Source organism: Gymnoscopelus microlampas (genome assembly GCF_963454915.1).
Source record: "Gymnoscopelus microlampas genome assembly, chromosome: 6".
Lineage (NCBI taxonomy): Eukaryota > Metazoa > Chordata > Actinopteri > Myctophiformes > Myctophidae > Gymnoscopelus > Gymnoscopelus microlampas.
In genome coordinates, this window is record NC_139943.1 from 44108704 (window position 1) to 44133150 (window position 24447).

General features: G+C 42.9%; 1 protein-coding gene across 1 annotated transcript in view; it reads left to right on the top strand.

The window, feature by feature from the left end:
• Positions 1-251: 251 nt before the first annotated feature.
• Positions 252-24447, top strand: part of shank3a (SH3 and multiple ankyrin repeat domains 3a) — a gene marked incomplete at both ends in the record, with an annotated part of 270098 nt that continues 245902 nt past the window's right edge. The window contains one exon of the mRNA XM_084059359.1: positions 252-575. Within this exon, the coding sequence (XP_083915485.1) occupies positions 252-575 (324 nt within the window). The remainder of the gene's footprint in view (positions 576-24447) is intronic.

The following is a 24447-nucleotide window of genomic DNA, read 5'->3' on the forward strand; positions in this document are numbered from 1 at the left end:
ATCCTCTGTTACCCCCCTTCCCTTTGCCCGTTCTCGCTCTTCTCTCTTCCCTCCCTTCTCTCTTTTTTTTCTCCCAGGCAGCAAGCGATGCACGCTGCAAGCGCTGTGTGTGCATGAGCAAGAGCAAGCGGTGTGTGTGCGTGCCTGCGCGTGTGTATGTGACCGTGTGTGTACGCTGCAATTGAGAGAGTGAGAGAGAGAGCGGGAGAGAGAGAGAGAGACGCACACAGCGCGAGCCCCTCACACAGAGCATGCCTCTGCGTCCGGCAGCCGGCAAACATGAGCCACCTAGCCCTCCACGGCAGGAGAATCCACAGCCGCAGCGCACGCTCACGCACACACACCCGCACTCTCACACGCTCGCGCGCGCAGCCAACGGCAGCCAGGGGGCCAGCTCCAACAGCTCCGGCAGCTCCCGGGAAGAGGACAGCGGCGTTCCCGTCTCCGTCTCGTCAGCTCTCCTCCCCGGCGCAGGTCCAGGTCCAGAGCGGAGCCCCAGTGCCAGAGGACCCATGGAGGAGCCCACGGGCAACACGGTGGTCATCCGCATCGGAATCCCAGACCTGCAACAGACGGTAAGGAAGCACCCCCCCCACCCTCTGCTCCGGAGAGAGTGTGAAAGAAAGAGAGAGAGAGAGAGAGGAGTAGAGGGGCTACCTCTGTTGCCTCTCTGCCTCCCTCTTCCTCTGTGCATGAGATCGCTCTTGTCTCTCTTTCTCTGTCTGTCTTCCTTGGCTCTTTCCTTTATCGCTTTGTTGCTTATTTGTTCTTTAATGTCTCCAGTCTTTCTTCCACCACCCCCCACCCCCTCTCCACCCTTCAGACTCCTTTCTTTTCTTACTTGTGTTCTCTCTTTTCCCCTCCCTCTCTCTTTATGTCTGTGGTATGTGTCCTTACTGGCTCTTGTTTGCCCCCCCCCCCCCCCCGACACACACACACACACACACACACACACACACACACACACACACACACACACACACACACACACACACACACACACACACACACACACACTCATGTCGTGCTAATAAATCTACCTCTTCATTAGCCGGGCTGCAGCTGACTTTGACAACTGGCCACTTAGAGTGAGGAGGGAGAGAGAGAGAGAGAGAGAGAGAGAGAGAGAGAGAGAGAGAGAGAGAGAGAGAGAGAGAGAGAGAGAGAGAGAGAGAGAGAGAGAGAGAGAGAGAGAGAGAGAGAGAGAGAGAGAGAGAGAGAGAGAGAGAGAGAGAGAGAGAGAGACAGAGAGAGAGAGAGAGAGACAGAGAGAGGGGGGGAGGCAGAGAGAGACAGAGAGAGAGGGGGGGAGGCAGAGAGAGACAGAGAGAGGGGGGGAGGCAGAGAGAGACAGAGAGAGAGGGGGAGAGGCAGAGAGAGAGAGAGAGAGAGAGAGAGAGAGATACAGAGATAAGTAGAGATAGACTGAGAGAGAGACAGACAGACAGACAGACAGACAGACAGTGTGTGTGTGAGAGAGAGAGAGAGAGAGGGAGAGAGAGAGCGGAGAAAGGCGTCAAGGAAAGAGCAGCCTGTGTGAATTGCTAATTCACAAGGACAGGCACAGAGTTCTCCCTCAACTGTGGAACGCTTTTTATGTCTCTCTGTTCTACAGTATATCTAAAGACACACACACACACACACACACACACACACACACACACACACACACACACACACACACACACACACACACACACACACACACACACACACACACACACACACACACACACACACACACACACACACACACACACACACACGCGCACACACACACACACACACACACACCTTTCTCTCTCTCTCTCTCTCTCTCTCTCTCTCTCTCTCTCTCTCTCTCTCTCTCTCTCTCTCTTCCTCTGGTTCCCTGTCATTCTTTCCTTCTCTCTCTCGCTTTCTCTCCCTTTCTTTCTTTTGACTTTCTGTCTACTGTGTTTTGAGGCAGTCCTGCACTCACCAGAATGAAATGCAGGCCCGTTAGTCTCCCTATAGATGCGGTGTGGGTCTAGCTGTATGCTGTTTGCTGCCTGCTGCAGGCTGACAGATGGACTGAAATACTGCAGAAGCACATTGATGTGGTGTAATACAGCTGGTTCACCCTGTTGCAATGTGTGGACTCTGCCACTCGTCATGATTCAAGTCTGTGTGATCATCACGTAAACCCTGATTTGTACTTATTAGTCGTATGGCGGCACCAAAAACAGGCGATCTACAAAATCTGCTATTTTTGTTTTTTTGTAAGTATAAATGAGGTATAACATGTAGAATGCATTGAATGTATGTGTTTATCAGTTGTCTGTGTGTACAGTACATACAGCATGTGTGTGTGCGTGCTCTCTGTGTGTGCATGCGTGTGGTCTCTATACTGTTGGTGTATGTGCAAGCACGTGCTCTATTTTTGTTTGTGTTAAGTGAAACTGTTAAGTTAGTGTATATAGCCAATGTGTAAATGTATCCATTTGTAAGATAATTTGACTTTATGTGCATGCATGTGTGCGTGTGTGTGTGCGTGCATGCGTGCGTGCGTGCGTCCTTGTGTGTATGGCAGAAGGTGGCAGTGAGATTGGGCAGGTGTTCAGATGCTAATAAGGCAGTGTGTTTTTCAAGCTTGCCCCTCTGGTGAGTCAGACAGCTTCCATGGCGGTACAAAGAGCCCTGCAGATTGACTGAGAGGCTGCAGATGGGGGAGTGTTGGAGTGTTTTCCCAATGCCGTTTATTTGGGTGAAAGGCCATTGTCTGGAACACACATTACCAAATACGCTAACACTGGGCTTCACAAACTCTTCCATGCCAAGGATCACCAAAAAGCCTTAGCCCCCGAGTGTGTCCCCAAGGTTGTAGATTAGTCATTTTTGAAAATTGTTGAAGCCTAAAATGGGGACGCCAGGTTGAATAGTTTATTAGTTTATTCTTTCCATTCTCTACTCCTTTCCATTTGGCCTCCCTGGCACCCCCACTTTGAAAACAAGAAATATCGCCTTTTACAATTGTCACGACAGTGATATCACTGACGCATCCTTGGTATCTTATAAGCAGCTTCGAGCGTATGCCGTTGAGTGTATGGTGTCGCATAACAGTGACGTCACTCACTAATGCTTGGTATCTTTATCCGTCTTCAACTAGCAATGACCGGTACATAACTGTGTTTTTTTGTTTTCGTTTTTTGACGCTTGCGCCACTGAAACACTAACGGGATTATTATTTCATGTCAACATTCAAGTAGAAGTATCAGAAGGTATAACCCAGGTAAAACAATGTGTCACTCACATGCTATAATGATATACTATGAATTGCAGTCCACATCCTTGTTGTGATACGGTGAGCCTTCACATTGCACCGAGTACACATGAATCGTACGCCAGACAACCTTTTCCAGGCGTACCCCTGTTCCATTCCGAATCGATCACCGTTCCATTCGCGTTTTGGACAAAACTGTAGGAGTAATAGCAAAATGTGTCTTATGAAAAAAATACTAAAAATGCTAAATCTCGTCAGGCACAAAAGGTGAAGTGGGCTGGTGTAGTGCCACCATGAGGCAGATTTGAGAAAAAAAATTGGGTGTACTGGGAGTGTGCGTGTAAAGTTTCACACCGATCAGTCCAGCAGTGCCTGAGATTAGCTGCTCAGTTACACACACAGTCAGGGGCAAAAACACCATTTAAATACGTGAAGTCACTCAAATATTCGGCACATCAGTCATTGAAACTCAATTTCTATATCTCCGTCCAATATGTTTGCTCATTTTTGGTATCCACTTTGTTTCTTAGTTGACACTGGAATTCTGCCAATTTTTTATCTGTGCTAAATACACTAATTATACTGTAAGTGTAGGCTAGTGCTAAGCTTGGTAAATAAGCTTGCTAGCGAATAGGAGACTGGTGTTGAAGTACCACCGTCAACTTGATTAGCTGAAACAGGTAAGTATGTGTTGGTGCTGATCGATACGATAAGATACGATAATGCTTTATTGTCAGAAAATCACACTGAAATTTGTCTTGCAACCCAGCATCCATGTATGCAACACATATACAGTACACACATTTGACATGACACAAAAAACAAAAACAAACACAACTAGAAAAAGTGCTCCTCGGAGCACAGGTCTCCGCCAGGTCAGGTAGGCTATTGTAGCCTCCCGGTGGCGCTATAATAGGCCAACGTGAAAAGGGTGCCATTTCTTCTTAGGCCTTGCACGACAATCGGACACTGCATTCATGATTTGAGGCATTTTGTTAAAAACATTTGTTTTGCTAAATTGGACCTGCTGGTGGCGCTATAACAGGCCAATGTTAAAAGGGTTGCATTTGTTCCTCAACATAGTGTGAATGTGCGTGCAAAGGTTGACCGCAATCGGACGGTGCGTTCATGATTTGCGGAATTTTGTTCAAAACAAGCCAATAATGCAAACTTTAGATGTCAATCTTAGCCAATCAGTATGGAATATGAAAAATCAAACACATCCGTTGTGATCACATGACTATAGAGATCATGTGTACCGGGGGGCACGGTGGCGCAGTCGGTAGCGCTGTCGCCTCACAGCTAGAAGGTCCTGGGTTCGATTCCCGCCAGGGACGCTGTGGGCGCTGGGGGTGTGTTCTCTCCTCCACGTCATCGGCGCCCATACCCTAGGTGGGGTTGGTGAAAGGGCCTACTCTGTGTGGAGTTTGCATGTTCTCCCCGTGTCTCCTAGGGTAGTTAATACCCTCACAAAAACATGTAGTAATCCTGGTCACTATACTGCCTCCCCCTGGTCAGCCGGGGCGCCTGATGGAGGAGAAGGGAACTGGTTGGAATAACGTGTTCCTTCCACGCGCTATGTCCAACCAGGGAAACTCCCCCCTGTCGGGTGATAAGAAGCGGCCTGCTTGCTCCTCATGCATTGAAGGAGGCATGAGCTTCAGCTTGGGCTCTCCCTAGGCTGGCAGAGGGTAGGTAGTGCCCAGGATTACATAGGCAATTGGCACTGGGTGAAAAAATGTGGGTTACAAAATCGTGGGATAAAAATTATTTAAAAAAAAAAAAAAAAAAAGAGATCATGTGTACCGATTTGCGTGAAATTTGGATAAAATTGGAAGGAGTAGTATAAAATAATGTGTTTTACATAAGTCGGCCTCCTGGTGGCGCTATAAAAGGCAGATGTGAAAAATGCAGGGCAAAGGTTTTTCCTTGACCTCTAGGGAGTGTGCATACAAAGTTTTACACAGAATGGTGCAGTTATAGCACCACCATGAGGCTGATTTGAAAAAAATCAAATGGTAGTTCTTCCTCGGCTGAATGGGAATGTGCGTGCAAAATTTCACGGAAATTGCATGCTGTGTTCATGATTTGAGACTTTTTGTTCAAAACGGAGCACTCCTGCAAACTTTGGAAGACATTTTTAGCCAATCAGGATGGAATATGAGAAATCTGAAAGACCCGTTTTGTTTAATGCCTATAGAGATACTGTGTACCGACTTGCGTGATTTTTGGACAAAAGCTGTAGGAGTACTGTCAAAAAATATGTTTTGCACAAATCGGCCTCCTGGTGGCGCTATAAAAGGCCCATGAGAAGAATTTGGGGCAAAGGTTCTGAATTGGCATCCAGGGAGTGTGTGTGCACAGTTTCGCTGCGATCAAGACAACGGTGGCAAAGATTAGCTGGTCACAGACGGACGGACGGACACACGGACACACGGACACAAGGACACACGGACGGACGGATGGGGTGGAAAACATACTCTCTCGCCATGCCTTTCGGCCTGGTGGAGACAATTACATGCATACAAACAAAGACAAGAGCAATGTCCACCGCTCAGCCTACCCCTGGCCTAAACTCCCGATTAAGCCTCAATGTTGTCTGATGGACAAAGGACCTCTTCAGTCTCACCTTATTGTATGCTGGAACACTGTATCTCCTTCCTGAAGGCAGCAACCTATATTCTCCCTACGAAACATGGCTAGTGTTTGAAGTGATATTCCTTGCCAACCTTAGCATACTGTTATTATACATAGATGTATGTATGAGCCTCTGAAGTGGTTGTCCAACAATCTTTGAACAAATGTTCAGTTGTTGCAGCAGTTGTGATTGTAAGGCTACAGACAGACATTCATCCATACCAGGTGGTACTACAGTACTGAAGAACACTCATAATAACAGAAGTGAAAAACAAAAGAATAATCTGTCTACTAGCACCAAAAGACAACATTTAATAGGCAGCCGGTGTCCATGATTCTCCTATCTGAGAATACTGAACAAAGGCACATTTTCAAATTGTTGTGCCTGATAAAAAAAGAAGAAAAAAGAATAACTAGAAAAAGGGCTCCTCGGAGCACAGGTCTCCGCCAGGTCACGTCGTTATTGTGGCCTCCTGGTGGCGCTATAATAGGACAATGTGAAAAGGGTAGCATTTCTTCCTCTGCCTAGTGGGAATGAGCGTGCATTCATGATTTGAGGCATTTTGTTGCAAAAATGTGTTTTGCTAAATTAGACCTGCTGGTGGCGCTATAACAGGGCAATGTGAAAAGGGGGTCATTGCGTCCTTGGCCTAGTGGGAATGTGTGTGCAAATTTTCACGGAAATCACACGCTGCGTTCATGATTTGAGACATTTTGTTCAAAACGGACCAATCCTGCCAACTTTGGAAGCCAACCTTAGCCAATCAGGATGTAATATGAAATATCGGACAGATCCGTCTTGATCACATGACTATAGAGGTACTGTGTACCAATTTGCGTGATATTTGGATAAAATCTGTAGGAGTAATATCCAAAAATGTGTTTTGCACAAGTCGGCCTCCTGGTGGCGCTATAACAGGCCCATGTGAAAAATTTGGGGCAGAGGTTCTGCTGTGGCATCGAGGGAGTGTGTGTGTGCAGTTTCACAGCGACTGGGGCAACGGTGGCGGAGATTAGCTGGTAACAGACAGAAGGACGGTCGGACACACACACGGACGGACGGACGGAGGGTAAAACATACTCTCTCGCCATGCCTTCGGCCTGGCGGAGACAATAAACCTGATTTCTTTAATTCATGTTCAGAATTGATCAAAGGGCTATTTCAATGTCTCAGTCAGATTTATCATAATCCATTCCAATTGGCTTCCAAAGTTTACGGGAGTGGTGCCATAAAAAGGAAAAGCCAAAAATCATGAATACATAGTCCGATCTACCCAAATGTGGATCACACATTTTCAAACAACGCAGAGGCAAAAGTGCTTTCACTTTTGCCCATAGGGGCCACCACAAACGCGAAAGTTTGCACCCTCTGTCGTACACCCTCAGCTTGTCCTGATGGCTGCACCCCACAACTGACACGGCCCTGGGTAGGCAACCCAGCCTGGTGCTCCAAGTAGCGCACTTTTCTAGTTTATCCATGTGTTTCTTTAGTTGAACATTGGTTATTATTGGTGAGTGACGAAGCATAATGCTTAGATTTATGCAAACCTTCATCAACTGCAGCATAGAATGAAGTGGGGTTGAAACAGGGATAAATACCTCTATAGTCCCCTCTTCTCTCATTCCCTCTCTCATTTCCTCTCTCTCTCTCTCTCTCTCTCTCTCTCTCTCTCTCTCTCTCTCTCTCTCTCTCTCTCTCTCTCTCTCTCTGTCTCTCTCTCTTTAGCTGTGGCAGTCGCATGATCACATTTAGATGGGCCGCTTGTCACGTGTTTATTTAAGAGCGTGACATTAAGCTGTCCTATTCTCTCAAAATTTCAGAACGGCACTGCAAAGAGATTACACTTTCCATAGACAATCTCTATCTCCTCAGGAAGGCTCAGGTGGCTTAGTTTAAGTGTCCCTTTGATGCACTCTCTAGACATGGATGGGAAGGCCAAGCTAGCTGTGGAGCTCCATTTCTCTCGTTGTTTGCCTCACAGCTGAGTCAAAATACATTGTATCCATTGTATTGTTGCGCTGGCACACTGGGCATTCAGAATGAGTGAAAATGAAATGAATGAAAAATGAGGAGGGAAGGAAAGAAGGACGGACGGAGGGAAGGAAGGGAGGGAGTAAGGAAGCCCCCAAAGGCCCTGTGTATGTGCTCACCCACTTGCATGTCTACAAGCTTTAGACCATAACACAGATTTCCAAGGGACTTAATGTGTTTAGACAGTGTAAAGATAAACAACGAAACACCATTTTAACACCCTGGGAATAACATGGGCATACAGACCGACAGTGAGAGATAGAGGGAGAGAAATAGATGGATAGGGAAACAGACAGAGATTGACAGAAAAAGGAGCAGAGCAGATAATCCCCCCTCACACACACACACACACACACACACACACACACACACACACACACACACACACACACACAGCAGGAACGAGTTGGAGCGTTGACACATGGAGGGTGAATCTTTACTCTAAAGTGGCTTAATATTGAGCACAGCGCCTGGAGCACAATCCAGAGCTGAATTCAGAAAACACTTCATTGGGTTACATTACATTACGCAGACTTTGCAACTGCATTTTAAACACAGTACGACTGACGAAGCACACTGACATGCTGTGTAGTACAGGACACTGGTGCGACAGGACAAGGCAAGACATACATTTATGCTAAATGTGACGGCAGACATAAGACTAAGGCTGTGTCTGAACTCATTCACTGATTCACTACTCCCTATTACCTATATACTATAGGGAGTTCTACTGTATGTAAAGGACTACAGTTTATAGTGAGCTCATTAGCAAAATGAGAAAACAAAAAATATATTTCGGACACTACATCATTGCTGTCACACAAGTAAAACACGCCGGATCAACGTCGCCTGGTGGACCATCCAAAATAAATACCAGCATGGATTTTGGGGATAAATACAGCCTGTTTATGCTGCTCTCTCGCTCTCTCTCCCCTAGTCCTTCTGTCTTTTTTCTTTCAACGCAATGCATCATAGTTAGTGTTTCTCGGTTAGTAATAATCAGTTGTCACTACCGACTCGAAGAAGTTCTATCCTGCTTTTAAATGCAATATGGGGTATGATGTGTATAATACGTATATCACATAATAATTCTCACCATATATTCGGAAACTACAAAATGGCGGACTCACTATGGTTCACTATATAGTAGTAGTGAGTTATTTCGGACACAGTCTAATGCCCAATTTATTCTTGGTATATCTACAGTATACGTAGCGTATCTGAGTTAACCACTTTCAACCTTGCATCCCTATTTTGGGCCATCATAGGTGAATGACTCTGAATGTTTAATTTGTCTTCTTCTCTAAGAGCGAAAATAGCCGAGCATCGGCATCGCAGCGTGACACGTTATATAGGTTTGTATATATGGCATAATTTTAAATTAAATCTTGGTATATTACTGTGTACATACCACATTATTTTCAAGCAGACTAATGGGCAAATTCTACAGTACATGAATACAACAGAATGATAGGGCTGTCTTTTGTAATATGACTCACAAGCTTTTCTAATCATTGGCAACATTCTTCAAATCCCAACCATCCTGAAACCTAATGATCTGATTGGAAGACGGGTGTGTTTCTTCCCAGTGCTGCTAATGGGTGACATTCATCTCTCTTACAATAAGGGAGACTCTAGCAGAAAAGGGTCTGCCCAGCTACTCGTCTGTTCTGTTCTCACTTTTCTTTCTTTATGTTATTATTTGTCTCGACCTTTTTTCTCCCCTGTTCCTCAGTGGTATTTTTGGTGTTTTGTATTCAAGGCTGTTTGTACTGCGCTGATGAGATTGTTACACAATGTGGCAAAAAATGAGAGGTGGAAAGATTTAGCTCAGAAGTCTGAAGTATATGATGTATATACAATATATATGTATATGTATATTTATATATATGTGTGTGTGTGTGTGTGTGTGTGTGTGTGTGTGTGTGTGTGTGTGTGTGTGTATTGCATATAACTAGGTCGGCTGTAAATGGTCAATTTCTTTCTATCATCCCTTCGCTCTGACTCTTTTTACCTTACTTTCAATTTCATTTTCTGTCTCTATTTTCTCTCTCCGCCTCTTTCTTTGGTTTCTTCGAAAGCACCAAGTTGTCTGTCCTTCTTCTACGTGTGTCTGTCTCTGTCTGCAGTACAAACTTCTGATCTGAAATGTATCAGTTGTTTGGTGGTCCGTATTATCTGTCTTCTCAGACCCCCAAGACAGATAGAGGCAGACAGAAAGACAGACACAAAGACTGATGTTCACCCACAACCACACAAATACACACACTCACACACACAAACATAAGTCAGACAGAATGACACAAAGACTGATGTTCACACACATACACATACACACCCACACACACACACACACACACACACACACACACACACACACACACACACACACACACACACACACACACACACACACACACACACACACACACACACACACACACACACACACACACACACACCGTTGTGTTTCTGCACATTCTGTGTTAATTTAACCGTGTGTGCCAAGTGTACACATCAGAGTTAAATTCACACTAAGAACTTTACTGTGTGCTCTCTGGAAAGCCTCTCACGTCCTCCGGCTGCTATTTTTAGCTTCATTCACAGAAGCAGGAGCAGAGGAGGCACGAGACGTGGCTCGCATCTCCCCACCTCCCTCTCCATCTGCCCACCGCACCATCAAACAGATTAAGAGAGGGAGGCCGAAAGAGAGAGAGATGACCCGGCACCGCACATTCCCTGCATCCCTTATCCGATCTCTCTTTCTCCCTTCCCATGCTCCCCTCTCTCTATCCCCAGCTCTCCCTCCATCTGTTTCGTCTGATGTCGCCAAGATAGAGAGACACAGACAGAGCGGAAAATCAGGAACAGAGGCAGGGAGCAAGCTTTAATTTTCAAGCACACTTGGCGGCAAGGCAAGTGGAACCAGAATGTATTGTTTCGTATTAACGCTAAACCACTGCCGTCAGGTCTGTTGAAATCATACAAAATGTGACCGGACACAACGATTGTCTGAATCATTTTGAAATCTCACAACATTTGTATTCCCTCTGTTTTATTTTAGTGAAACATTTAAAATGTTTGACAAAGGAAAGTGTAAAGACTCTTGGTTGGTCAGCTATCCCACAATTCATTGCATGTCAAAAGCTGGAGGTCTGACAGGTCATTCCAGGCTGATAGATCTGTCCCATCATGCCTTGATGCTTTGGGGTAGGAGAGTTTATTTGTGGTGAGTAGGGAGCTGTGATTGGCCAGGATAATTGATCTGTCATTTAGTTGCATAGATAAGTCTGAGTACTTAAATGACAGCACAAAGTATAAATAAGTAAGTAAAGAATGGAACAGAAAACTGCATTTGCACAATAAAGGTTAAAAGTACATACATTAAGGATAATGAAGTATTTATTGTAGTGCCAATTGCTGGTATCACCACTACTCCCACTGTAGCCTACTGTACCTGATTGTGATCAGTTTGCATTGTAAAGCCTGGTGAATGATTCAAGCCCCCAATATCTACTGTGTTCTCTAACAAGGGACACACCATGGTTGGATCAAAGTTCACATAAACGTGATTGTAGCTACTGCCTTCCTTAACAATGGCCAAACACCACTGTGTTTAGGTTTAGATCAAGTTAACCTGCCCAGTAGCAGCAGGTTAGTTTTAGGTCATGAGTTGTTATAGCAACAGACACAGACATACCTGTGAATCTTGTTCTTGGAAAGGAAAATCCAGGATTTCCCTAAATTTAAACTAAACTTGCTAATTCTGCCTTGTAGAATACACCTCAGCTACAGTATCTATAGCCACACTGACAATTACTCAGCATTAAACTATTTTTTTGCATTGGCAGTAGCATCTGTGACATTCTACAGTGGCTCTTGACTTTGTCAATATCAAGTAGTCCTACAAGTCGCTCCCACTCACATACATCCCATGCGCTACTTTCAATCAGTTCCTTGATACGTTGTACAGGTATCAAAGATGTACTATAAGTGATCAGCTGATCAGTTATCAGGGTAGGCTACTCTAATGACCTCCTCTCAGGTTTCCCCCAAAAAGACAGCTACAGCTCATTTAGAATGCAGCTGCTAAGGCGCTTGGGTGGCGCAGTGGTAAAGTATTTGCCCACTGAGGTCGTGGGTTCAAGTGGTGCAATCGGCTTTGTCAAGTGTCTACAAGAACACAATTGGCCTGTGTTCGGGAGAGTGATAATTGTCACTGCACGTAATCCTACGGGAGGTAGGATTACGTGCAGTGATCCACCTCCTACTGAGGTGGATCCTGTCAGCAGGGCGTGTTGGGGCGGGAGGAGTAGGATGTCCTCCTGGTGGGGGCTCCTCACTGTCAGGTGAGTCAATGGGATACAACAGTAGTGACAACCCAGAAATGTGTGTGGGGAGGAATCTATTGGCATAACGACTACATTGGGGAGAAAAATGGGTAAAAAGCAGGGGAGTTTCAGGTTATCCGGGACCGAGAATTAACTGTTCCCAGAGGGAAAACAAAGCATAGTGACACAGCATTTTGTTATTATGTCACACACTAGAATTTGTAGAGTTCGACATCAACGTGCCACTGCCGATGTGACAGATATGGCCATAATGGAGATCTGTGTGTCTGTCAGTCCTTGTCCCTTGGGCTATTTACATTCATGCACGTTAAGCTTCATTTAAAGGGTGTCGCTTGCCCTCCAGAAGCTTGTACTGTAGGTCTGTTCGTTTTGGCGAGCAACACCGTCGTATGACGCAGTACAAAAGGTGGCACACACATACTGTACTTGCACGTACACACTGGTGTCTCCCTCTATTCTATTCTATTCTATTGGGCTTTATTCTCCCCCCCCCCCCCTCTCTCTCTCTCTCTCTCTCTCTCTCTCTCTCTCTCTCTCTCTTTCTACCCCCCCTATCTCTCTACTTTGGTCCCAAACAAGATACTGTATGTTGAAAACTACTGGCTGGATTGCTATGGCATTTACCTTCTACCTATCCTCGAGACCATAATATCAACATAGTCTGAAAAAAGGACACCAGATGAGAAGCGAGGTCTGGTCTAATACAGACCAATTACACCTTCACTCCCGACCCTCACTCCAATTGATCCCCAACTTTAATCCTCACACATCTACCATGAAAACGGACTCTTCCTTTCTGAAGAGGGGACCATAGACTAGAGTATAGTGTATTTTGCCGCATTGTGCAATCACTGGAACAGGTCAAACTTTTCTCTCTGCAGTAACTGCATTTTCAACAGGCTCGACGGCACTGTATGCTATTGATATTTATAAAACAAGGCATGGTCTTTGTTGTACCATCGAGCCAAAACATCAGCCAATTACGTAACATTGAATAGAGACTAGCGAATTCTCATTTAACTCTGTGATTGCTGTATGGATCCTGCATTACGGCTATTCTACATTCTATCGTATTAGCTAAGCTTCAGGTTCAGGTTCAACTTTATTGTCAACAATACCAATTACAAGTAAAAGGCACGTGAAATTCATTGTGAGCTAAAAACCAATACAGCAGCTACAGTCTCAAGAGTACCACATTAAAGGCTCAGTGTCAAAAGTGATCTATGTTAAAAACTAAGCTGCTTAAATGAATAAACAATCTATATTAAGATATAAACTACCTAATAGTGCAAAATAGCTCAAGTGCAAACTGAATTGTCATAGGTCCAATACATTAGCCACAGACATGTGGCTATATATAGTCTGGGCCATGTAATGTTCATTGTGTGTTCATAAGTCTGATTACCTCTTTTTACCCTCTCACTGGTCTCTCTCTCTCTGATGGCCAGTCAGAGGTTTTGTTTCGGTACACCACTGGCCTGAGTATCCACTGTGTCCATGCCCAGACAGGGCTTTAATATCGATTAAAGCACTTGATTTGAGCCTGTGAGGTTGTCCTGGTTTCTGATGAGGGATACATCCAGTAGCTAGGCTGTGAGAGGATTCAGTGTGGCAGTACAGTGAAAATAAAGCAGTTATAGTACAGTAGCACAAATTCTCAGAGAGGCTTTGAACAACACTGCCTTGTAGTCAATAAGATAATACTCTACCTTGCTGCCAATGGGACAAGAGACCCCCAGGCAATTTACACTCGCATTGAGCTGCACTGCTGTGCTGCAATCCACTTAATAGCAGGGGTGATCAGCCTCTCATGGCTACATCTGCAGTGCATAGACTGTCTGAGCTACTCACTCCTTTAACCACATTTCGCTTCGTCTGCCCCCACACTACCCCTTCCTCTGCTCTTTCCCATCAACTGTCTGTTCACCACAATCTAATGCTTGTGTTGTCATTGCCAAAAGAGGGGTAGGGCAAGGCAGTTTTATTTGTTTAGCACATTTCAACAACAAGGCAATTCAATGTGCTTTACACAGAACATCAAGCAAAGGAAACACAATTATAAAATGTAATTTGGATGCATAAAACAAAATACGTAAAAATTCAGTTACAGTGCAGAAAATAAAAGAGAAAAATAAAAGTAACTCAATCAAAGGCAGCGGTAGACAGAAAGGTCTTTAGTTGTGTTTTAAAAGAAATAATGGTGGCAGCAGACCTGCAGTTTTCTTGGGAGTCTGTTCTAAATAGTGCGTACCAAAAAATCCTGAAGGGGGCGTCAACAAGTGTAATTTGGTAGCCGGACATCTTGGTGGGGTATAAACAGGTTGACTTACAGTAACATTGACCCCCACCAGTATGTCTGCAGCTACTATGCCACGCCCCCCGTGGTGACGACACGTTGGCAAGCACTATATGTGGTGCATAAAAGCTAAATGCTGCTTCCCCACGTTCATTTTTGGTTTTAGGTACAGAAAGCAGACCTTTCCCCGATGACCTGAGAGGTCTGGATGGTTCATGATATCGTAAAAGATCAGAAATGTATTCTGGCCCTAAACCATTCAAAGCTCTATAGACCAACAGTAGTATTTTGAAATCAATTATTTGACACACAGGGAAGTGTAAGGATTTAAGAACTGGAGGACTCGAGCAGCAGCGTTCCGAATCAACTACAGTAGTCAAGTCTACTGAAGACCTTTAACCCGTGCTATATTTTTTAGGTGATAGTAGGCTGACTTTGTGATTGTATTCAATCCGGGAAAGCATCTGTCATTTTAGATTTTAGCTATAACCATTATTTTATACTTTGGCTATTCGAAAATAGCAGATATACAAGCTCAGGGCACATCACCGAGTTCTGCGCTATGAGTTTGGATCTGCTATTTTTTTTTAAATCGTGAACATTTGTGCAAATCTTTGAATATATATTTTAAAGCGAACATTTGTAACTCAAATCTTTGCTGCTGGGGGTCCCTGGAAGAAAACATTTTGAGATGGAAGTCGGCCGCCAAATACATTGACATGAAAAAAATTGAGCACCATTGATATAGCAACGTATACGTTTTTCAGAAACCAGTAAGGATTTAGGAGACATTTGTAGATGCGTTCCCGGATTGAATGGGTTAATGTGGCTGTTTAAATTTAGGTCTGAGTCCATGACTACACCAAGGTTTTTGACTAGGCTAGAGGTTTTTAACATTACCGATTGGAGCGCTGACTTTTAACGCAGCACTGAGGTGTAGTAATACTAAGACTGAAATTTGCCACTATCTGTTTTTAACACATTGACTGCCAGAGTTTATTCCAAATTTACCCCCTTGGCTGCCAGCGATTTGCGTGTTTTTTTGTTTTCTCTATTATCTTATTTAAATGCATTTAAGTTTCTCAGGCCATGGTTTTGAACACATACGACGATCGACCAGCAGAGCGCAGCAAAATGACACCCTCGATGACTCGCTGACTCGCCCCCCCCCCTCCCTCCAGGCTCAAACAGTCAAAACAACATGAACCGGATGTGATTGTCTTCGACAATCTCTGATCGGCTTGTGATACGATGTGATACACGACGACGATGCCTGATCGTCACCCGGACCAAAGAAAATAAAAGGGGAGCTTTCCCTTTGTATTTTATAGCGTGTCCAAAAAAGGGGTTTTCTCTATTCTGGACGAAAATGACCGGAGAAAAACGATGTGACCCGGAAACGATTTTTTTTTTTTACATCCGGCTTCGGGTGAGTGTGACGTAGGCGGAAAACGAAAGTGATGATGAAAAGTAAACAGACCCGCGCGATCACAGATGAAACCAATGAAAATACGTATTATCGAGTTAACTCGATCTAGGCAGTCGAGCGCTGGATACGTAATATCGAGTTAACTCGATCTAGGCAGTCGATGTGTTAAGTGGATGTCATTGAAAAGTTAACGTTGACAAGAGCAGTCTCAGTGCTGTGGTGTGGTCGAAAACCTGACTGGAAGATATCAAGGCCATTTTTAGTGTTAAGAAGCTGTTAAAAAATACATATTTTTCCAGTTATTTTACTTAGAAATGGGATGTTTGATATGGGCCTATAATAGTTTAATAGTGATGTTAAGGGGCAACAAAATCACGACCAACTTTAGTGCTTCAACCATTACCTGTATATCGTTGCTGTCGGGCAGAAACCTCTCATCACCATATTTTAAATAATCAAGTAGGGCGTAAATTAACGCCCTACTTGATCATACTACAGCGTCACACAAAAGCATAAAAATCAGCAGATAAACAAGCTCGAAACGCAGCACAAAAGGGCCGTGGTTAAGGTCAGAAGAATGATCAAAAAGATGTAAACGTCCCCATTCACCTTGTCTTCCTAGTCTTGTCATTTCATATTTTATTATGAGTTATTATTTTCTGTTGCCTAACTTGGTTGTTATGGCTGAATATCTGCAGAGAGCAAATGGAAGCCAGCTAGCCTTTGCTTAAAGCTGCAATCCATGCTTGTCATATGTGGACATTGGTCTTGTGAGCTTCAGGCAATACTACTTGTCAACCAGTAGGTGTCCCACCAAACACTGGTGTTGGGTGAGTCTAGAGTCTAAATTTCTCAATGCAGATGTGCTAAAACACTACCATATTGGTTAAAATAATGTTTTACTCATTAAAAAAAGTTCCGGATTGCAGCTTTAATGTGTGCTTCATAGTCATGGTTCCTTTGACAGCCGTGATGACACATTTCAAACTACTTATGATGTGCATGGTATCTGTGCTCATTCTCACTGTGTGTGTGTGTGTGTGTGTGTGTGTGTGTGTGTGTGTGTGTGTGTGTGTGTGTGTGTGTGTGTGTGTGTGTGTGTGTGTGTGTGTGTGTGTGTGTGTGTGTGTGTGTGTGTGTGTGTGTGTGTGTGTGTGTGTGTTTATAACTCCCGATGACAGGCATTAACTGTAGGTCTGGTTGGCATATGCTGTTTCGCCTGTCGACAATAATGGACAAGAGTACTTTAATCGCTGTTTAAGGTGTGGGTGTATGTGTGTGTGTTTCTGTGCTTGTGTGTTAAAAATAAGAGTGATAAGAGAAAGTTGTCCTTCAGTTTAGATTTTAAGCCAAATGTATTCTTCATTGTATGATACTGAAAACTAATTCTCAACAAAAAAATATGATTAGGACTGGGCGATGTGACTTCAAATCAAATTCATGATTATTTCAAACATTTGCCTCGGATTACAGTTAATGAACAATTACTTTATACACTTTTACACTGCCAAGGTGTACTGTAAATGCTATTGTATTTTACATTTACTTTTGTCTCAAAAAATGTGTTAATTTCCTGAAGATTATAAAGCATTTCTCTTATTTCATGCATTTTCGAATTTGCCATTTCATTTGAATTATGGCATCTATTCGCTTCCATAAAATAGTACAGGCTCACTATGCATGCCACAGCAAAGTATGATGCAGGACTTACGTGGTTAATCAGAGTAAGCGATTTAGTCGATTATAACAAATCTATTAGAATAAATGAGTTCATAGCATTTCTCTCACTAGTTATACTGAAACTCTAGCTCTGCGAACCCCTCTTTGCAGAAGTTATTGTAATATTTAAAGTCCTGCTTATTATTGTAAGCCTATATAATAAGTGTTACAAGCATCAGGGCATTAATTCACTCGTTGTGATGCATTGTGAGCTTGGAGATCCATTGTCAGCGTAGCCCCATTTGGAACCTCTCCCTCCGCAGCGATTGGAGCTATTGTCTGCTGTTCGGACAAAACTCCTAACTCCTCTTGAGCTGGATTTGGGTAAAGTGTTGATAATTTAATGACACATGCAAGTATCTGACAATATTGTCATCAAAGTTGGTGTAGTGACTTTATATTATAAATGTATGTAGGTTCATTGCCCAGACCTATATTGTTTTGTAGAAAATCTATCATTTTCATCGAGACACACGGTTTTACAGTGAGGTATACATTTAATCAACGATGCATGCGCATTATCTACATACTGTATGCATATATGTAAGTGCATGCCTGAATTTCTGTACGATATGATATATCGCAATAAGTTAACGATTTTCGCAGTAAATAATTGCCAAAAGTGTAATTAAAAAATCTATTGCTCACGGCGTTCGCTGCTTCTGGAAATTAACCAAACTAATCCGTCCTTGTGTCAGTTATAAATTTCCTGCTGACGAAAGTAGCTGCTGTGTTGTGAGAGAGCAATGAATCAAGTTTAGTAGTACTCAAAAGCAGTGTCTGTCACTCAGTGTCCGACAGTCTAAGCTCTAAATCAGTGGTTCTCAAAGTGTAGTCCGGGGACCCCAGGGGTCCTTGAGGGGGTTCCAGGGGGTCCCAAGCAAAATGAGTCGGTAAAGCATCAAAATCAGTCACTTTAACCATACATCAGCTATTATAGTTGAAAGCTTGCAGATCTGCAATTCTTGCAGGGGGTTGGCCAGTTGCCATAATGTTCTTCTTTTTTATACCTAATTAATCCCACAGGGGGACTTCAGTTTTCAACTTCACCCAGCTGGGTGCTACCCACAGAGGAGCGCGGAGGGGGGAGCAAGTTAAGTGTCTTGCTCAGGGACACTTCGACACATTGCTAAGGGCTGGAATCGTACTTAGGACCTGGCAGGCTCTCTCTAACCATTCAGCTATGGCCGCCCAATAATATAATATAATAATAATATAACAATAATATAGCCCACCATAAAATATGTACTGTAGGTGATATTTCTTGTTCAAAAGTTAGAGCTCTATTCCCATAATAATCATTGCTATAGAGTGTTGTTTTTCTTTCAGTAACAGGAGTCTCCCTCTCTTTCCAGCTCTTTAGTAAACAGTAAATACATTTTAAATAGATACAGTAGATAGATACGGTAGCTTTATTGTCATTCATACATAAAATGCATTATTGAAAGAAATTCTGTTCCACTAGCTTACTGAAATCTAAAACTAATCTAATTAAAAAAAAAAAAATACTAAAATCACCACTAATAAAATCACTGTCAGTTCATAATGAGACAACATTTTTGAATGTATTGTGTTCCACTACAGTAACTTACAATTTCACTCTTTATCCTGTATCCTGTATGAGGTCTCTTTGCTGAGAGGATGAAATTGGTATCCCGACCTGAAAATTAATTGTCTGTTAACTAAAGAGCTGGAGAATTGGGGAGACCGCTGTTACTGGACAGAACACTCTGTAGCAATAATTGCTAAGGGAATACAAACCTATTTCACTTAAAAATAATCACTTTCAGCACCTTTAATTTAACTCTACTAATTAATTTAACTTAAAGGAGAATTTTGGACTAACTTTTTCTTAGTCCAAAATCGGGTTCACCACAGCTTAAAACGTGCGCGGATAGGCCTTGCGCTAGATCACATATTTTAATAGCTTTTTTTTTTTTTTTTTGTGAGATCTGACGTTCATAGTGACAGAACAGAAGTCTCGCTAGACGAGATTGAAATCTCGAGATTTCAATCTCGTCTAGCGAGACTTAGGTTTTTTTTTTTTTTTTGGTTGCATAGTGTTTTGTCACTATGAACAGATCTCACAAAAAAAAGGGGAAAAAAGCTATTAAAATATGTGGTCTAACACAAGGCCTATCCGCGCACGTTTTAAGCTGTGGCGGACCCGGGATGGAGTTATGAATTTTTTCTACTGTACCATTCATCCTAAGATATCATAACATCATAGAAAAGGTAAGAAAAACTTAGTCCAAAATTCTCCTTTAAGAGTTTTACACCCTCAGAGTTAAACTTAGTTTTAGTGTGTAGTGCCGTGGTGTGTGTATGTGTATGTGTATGTGTATGTGTATGTGTATGTGTATGTGTATGTGTATGTGTATGTGTACACTGCGTTCGCGTTTGTAATAGATGAGTAATGATGTGTGAGATTGATTGTTCTCTAAGTGGTTCCTCTAGCCAGGGTGCCTGATAGCTGACTCGAGCAATCTCAATATAATGTGTTGTGTGTGTGTGTGTGTGTGTGTGTGCGCACACTCACGTGTGCGCGTGTGTGTGTGCGTGTGTGTGTGCGCACGTGTGTGTGTGTGTGTGTCTGTGTGTGTGGGCTATATTTTTGTGCCACATGGTTGAACATTTAAACTCCCCAGTGTGAATTTACAAGCATAACTTAGGGAGGTCATGCGCATGCAAAAGTTCACTTGTCTGAACAAGCGATGGAATGATACAGAGATGCTTGTCTTGTTTCATTGAGTCAAGGATGCTACTTCTCTGTTGCTGCTTTAAGGAAAGTTTTTACATTTATTAATCCTAGAGGATAAATTTGTTTCTTCTAGTATCCCAAATTTCACCCACACCCAACAGTGCTCAATCAGCGAGAGAAAGGTGGAGAGAGGGAGGGACTGAGAGAGGGAGAGAAACAGATAGTAGGGAGAGAGCCTATTTCACCCACACAAATGTTGGGTGCCTAAACCTTAACACACTGATCGATGCAATGCAATGCGTTGTCAGCGCAATAACCCAGGGACCGGCAGGCAAGCTGCTTGTAAAATAATTCAACAAAATTGACAGTATGACAGTAAGATCTCAAGAGTCCTAAGTACAATGTTAACGTTAACTTCACCAAGGAAATATGAAGCTAGATAAGTTCAAAGTACAACAAAGAATGCTCTGCATTCAATTGTGCACAGAATGTAGACAAAATGTACAGACATATGCGATATGCATACCATTGCTGAGAAAGATATAATGTTTTAAAATAGTCAAATATGTTTGCCTAAAGAAACGAAATCCCCCTTTGGGATTAATAGATCTTCTCTAGTCTTGTCTTGTCTTGTCTTGTCTTGTCTTGTCTTGTCTTGTCTTGTCTTCTTCCCTCTTCTCTTCTCTTCTCTTCTCTTCTCTTCTCTTCTCTTCTCTTCTCTTCTCTTCTCTTCTCTTCTCTTCTCTTCTCTTCTCTTCTCTTCTCTTCTCTTCTCTTCTCTTCTCTTCTCTTCTCTTCTCTTCTCTTCTCTTCTGAGATCTTGCTCAGTCCTTGGGGATGGGAAGCTCAGTGAGTGTGTACACCCCACTTTAACATTATGTACACCACATTTACATACAGTATGTATGTCACTCCCCGGGAGAGCTTTGGCATGCAAAATAATGCACATAAAGACACCCATTCAATCGTCCATGCCCATTTATTAATAAGGATGTTGCCTCTTTTTGCACACTGGATTTAACACATTAGGTATTTAATTCAGTATGTATAACATATGATTGAGCATAGTGTTACAGGCCAATCCATAACCCAGGTTTAATACTATAATTTATGGCTCTCGTTTTAATGTCTATGCCGGGCTTCCGGCCTTATGGATTGACGTGTATACTTATTTGTGTTACAACCTAAAATCATATCACCCCTACACTAGCATCCGGTTGTACACAAATGTATTGTATGATCTTCGCATTTCCAAACACAGATACAGTATACAACTGTAGTGATTACCTTACCAGTAGTGGTGGACTAAGTACATGTACTCAAGTACTGTACTTAAAGGGCAAGACCACTTTGGTAGAGGTTTGGGTTGTGTAGTTACCTTGCCATCATGTAACTCCAAAGGTGGGCAAGAAATAAAAAATAATTGCTCCATTGATTAGAAATTGATAATTCAAAATATGCTCCTCATTGACTTACATTGTATGGTAAAACTGCTCTCAAAGTCACTCTTTTAGCACAAAAACGAACGCAAACAAAGTTGATTCAGACAATATAGAACATCACCAAACCCAGTACTGTTTTTTTTTTTAATAAAAATGTCAACTTCCTGTTGATTTTGCCATTTTTAATAAGTAGAAAACCCGGACTGGATCGGCGGATCCGGATCCGGATCTTCAAATAGTAAAATCAACAGGAAGTTGACATTTTTATTAAAAAAACAAACAGTACTGGGTTTGGTGATGTTCTATATTGTCTGAATCAGCTATGTTTGGGTTCATTTATGTGCTAAAAGAGTGACTTTGAGAGCTGTTTTACCGTACAATGTAAGTCAATGAGGAGCATAATTTGAATTATCAATTTCTAATCAATGGAGCAATTATTTTTGATTTCTTGCCCACCTTTGGAGTTACATCATGGCAAGGTAACTACACAACCCAAACCTCTACCAAAGTGGTCTTACCCTTTAAGTGGACTTTCTAGGTATTTATACTCTACTGGAGTATTTTCAATTTTCAATACTTTTACTTCTACTCCACTACATGTCAGAGGCAAATATTGTAATAACTTTAATGACTAGTTACTTTGCAGATTTTTATTATTATTACAAAACATACATTAAACACTTCAGCCCTATATACTTTGGCTGTTTGAAAATATCCAATCTACATAAAGTACAAGCTCACAATGCGTTGCGATGCGACGCGTTGTACTTTTGGTACTTTAAGTATATTTTGATGCCAACACTTCTGTACTTTTACTAGTATTTCTACATGATGGTATTGATACTTTTGGTACTTTTTGTACTTTGTTGTTTCAGGATGCTGTTGTGCTGGCACATCGCTCTGTTATCGTTTGGCGTCCTCCACTTGACTCAGACAACTCTGGTCTCTTTTTTTTGCTCCTAATTTGAGCATGAATCTAAAGGGTCCTTCAAATTGTTTGTGATATTTGCGATGCGTATATTGTGGTTTATTTGTTCATATTGCATTTTAGTGGCACAAGTCGAAGCATGTCCTTTGAGTCTACGACCTACTGTATGGTTCAAGACTTACAGTATAGTGCTCGCCAACGTGTCGTCACCGTGGGGGGGCGTGGCATAGTAGCTGCAGACATACTGGTGGGGGTCAATGTTAAGTCAACCTGTTTATCCCCCATCAAGATGTCCGCCGCTACCAAATGACACTTGTTGACGCCCCCTTCTGGATTTTTGGCACGCACTATAGGTCGAAATGTAAAGTGGGCTGTTGTGCTGTCACCATGGCCATCATGAGGCCGATTTACAAAATATTCGGGGATTGAGTTTCTTGGCCTACTGGCAATGATCGGTCTAGTACTTTGCGAGATTAGCTGTGGGCACACACACGCACGCACGCACGCACACACACACACACACACACACACACACACACACACACACACACACACACACACACACACACACACACACACACACACACACACACACACACACACACACACACACGCGCACACACGCGCAGAGATAATAAAAATACGATACATCGGCCTAGACCGTGGCGTCGCGGTCTAGGCACCCTGGTTGCAAATCCTTAATAGCAGTGTGCCGCGGGTTCGCGTCCCGTTCCCGTCGGCCTTTCCTGCATGTCTTCCCCCCATCTCTCTCCCCATTCTTCCTGTCAGACTACTTTCCCTGTCCCTCTCCAATAAAAAAACAATAAAAAAATACCAAAAACAAATCTTTAAAAAAAAAAAAAAATACGATACATCATGCAGCCCTATCAATGCTGCAATGTTAAAGGTGTCTTTGATTAACATCTCTGGCCCCTCAGCGGACTCAAAACTGATGATATGCAAATCCAACGAAGCAGAAAACTGAAGTTTAGGGAAAAAAAGGCTGCTCAGAGAAGCATGGCGTCACTGTCTACTCTGGAATGCAGATCGTGTCCTTCTGTGGAATATTACAACCTTTGGGGTGAATGCAGTGTAGTGTTGCACCTGTCCACTGTGGCTTCTTAAGATGCATGGTAGTCCTCTGTGTCGTGTCGCCTTGGTGCTGGGCAGGAAGATGCACACAGATATGTTTTCGTTTAAAATGCTAGGAGGAGGCTCTCCGTGTTTTATTTGTGTGAGAAAGCTAGAGAAAGGGGTTGGGGGACTTTTCTATGTGTGTGCGACAGTGCATGGCTGACAGTGTATGTCTGTAAGCCTGTATACATGTGTGTGTATTAGTGTCTACATGTTTAAGTGGCAGCTATTGTTGAAGCTCCCCAATGCTTCATCTTGTTTTATCCATATGTAATGACTTGATCTACAAGCTCACAAGCTTGTAGATCGGCTATTTTAATATGAATTTTAATATAAAAATAAGAACTTAAATGTCCCCCCATTTGAGAAAAATGCACTCTGGGATAGCATCTGAGGTGTTTTGTTTTAACCAAAATATGAAATTTGATATTTTGAACATGATTTCGGAGACTGTGACATCATTGTACAGAATGTCAGTTATTCCTGAGCCCATGTTTCCTGTAGTGCCAGTCAGACTCCAGCTGATGCTCTAAGGT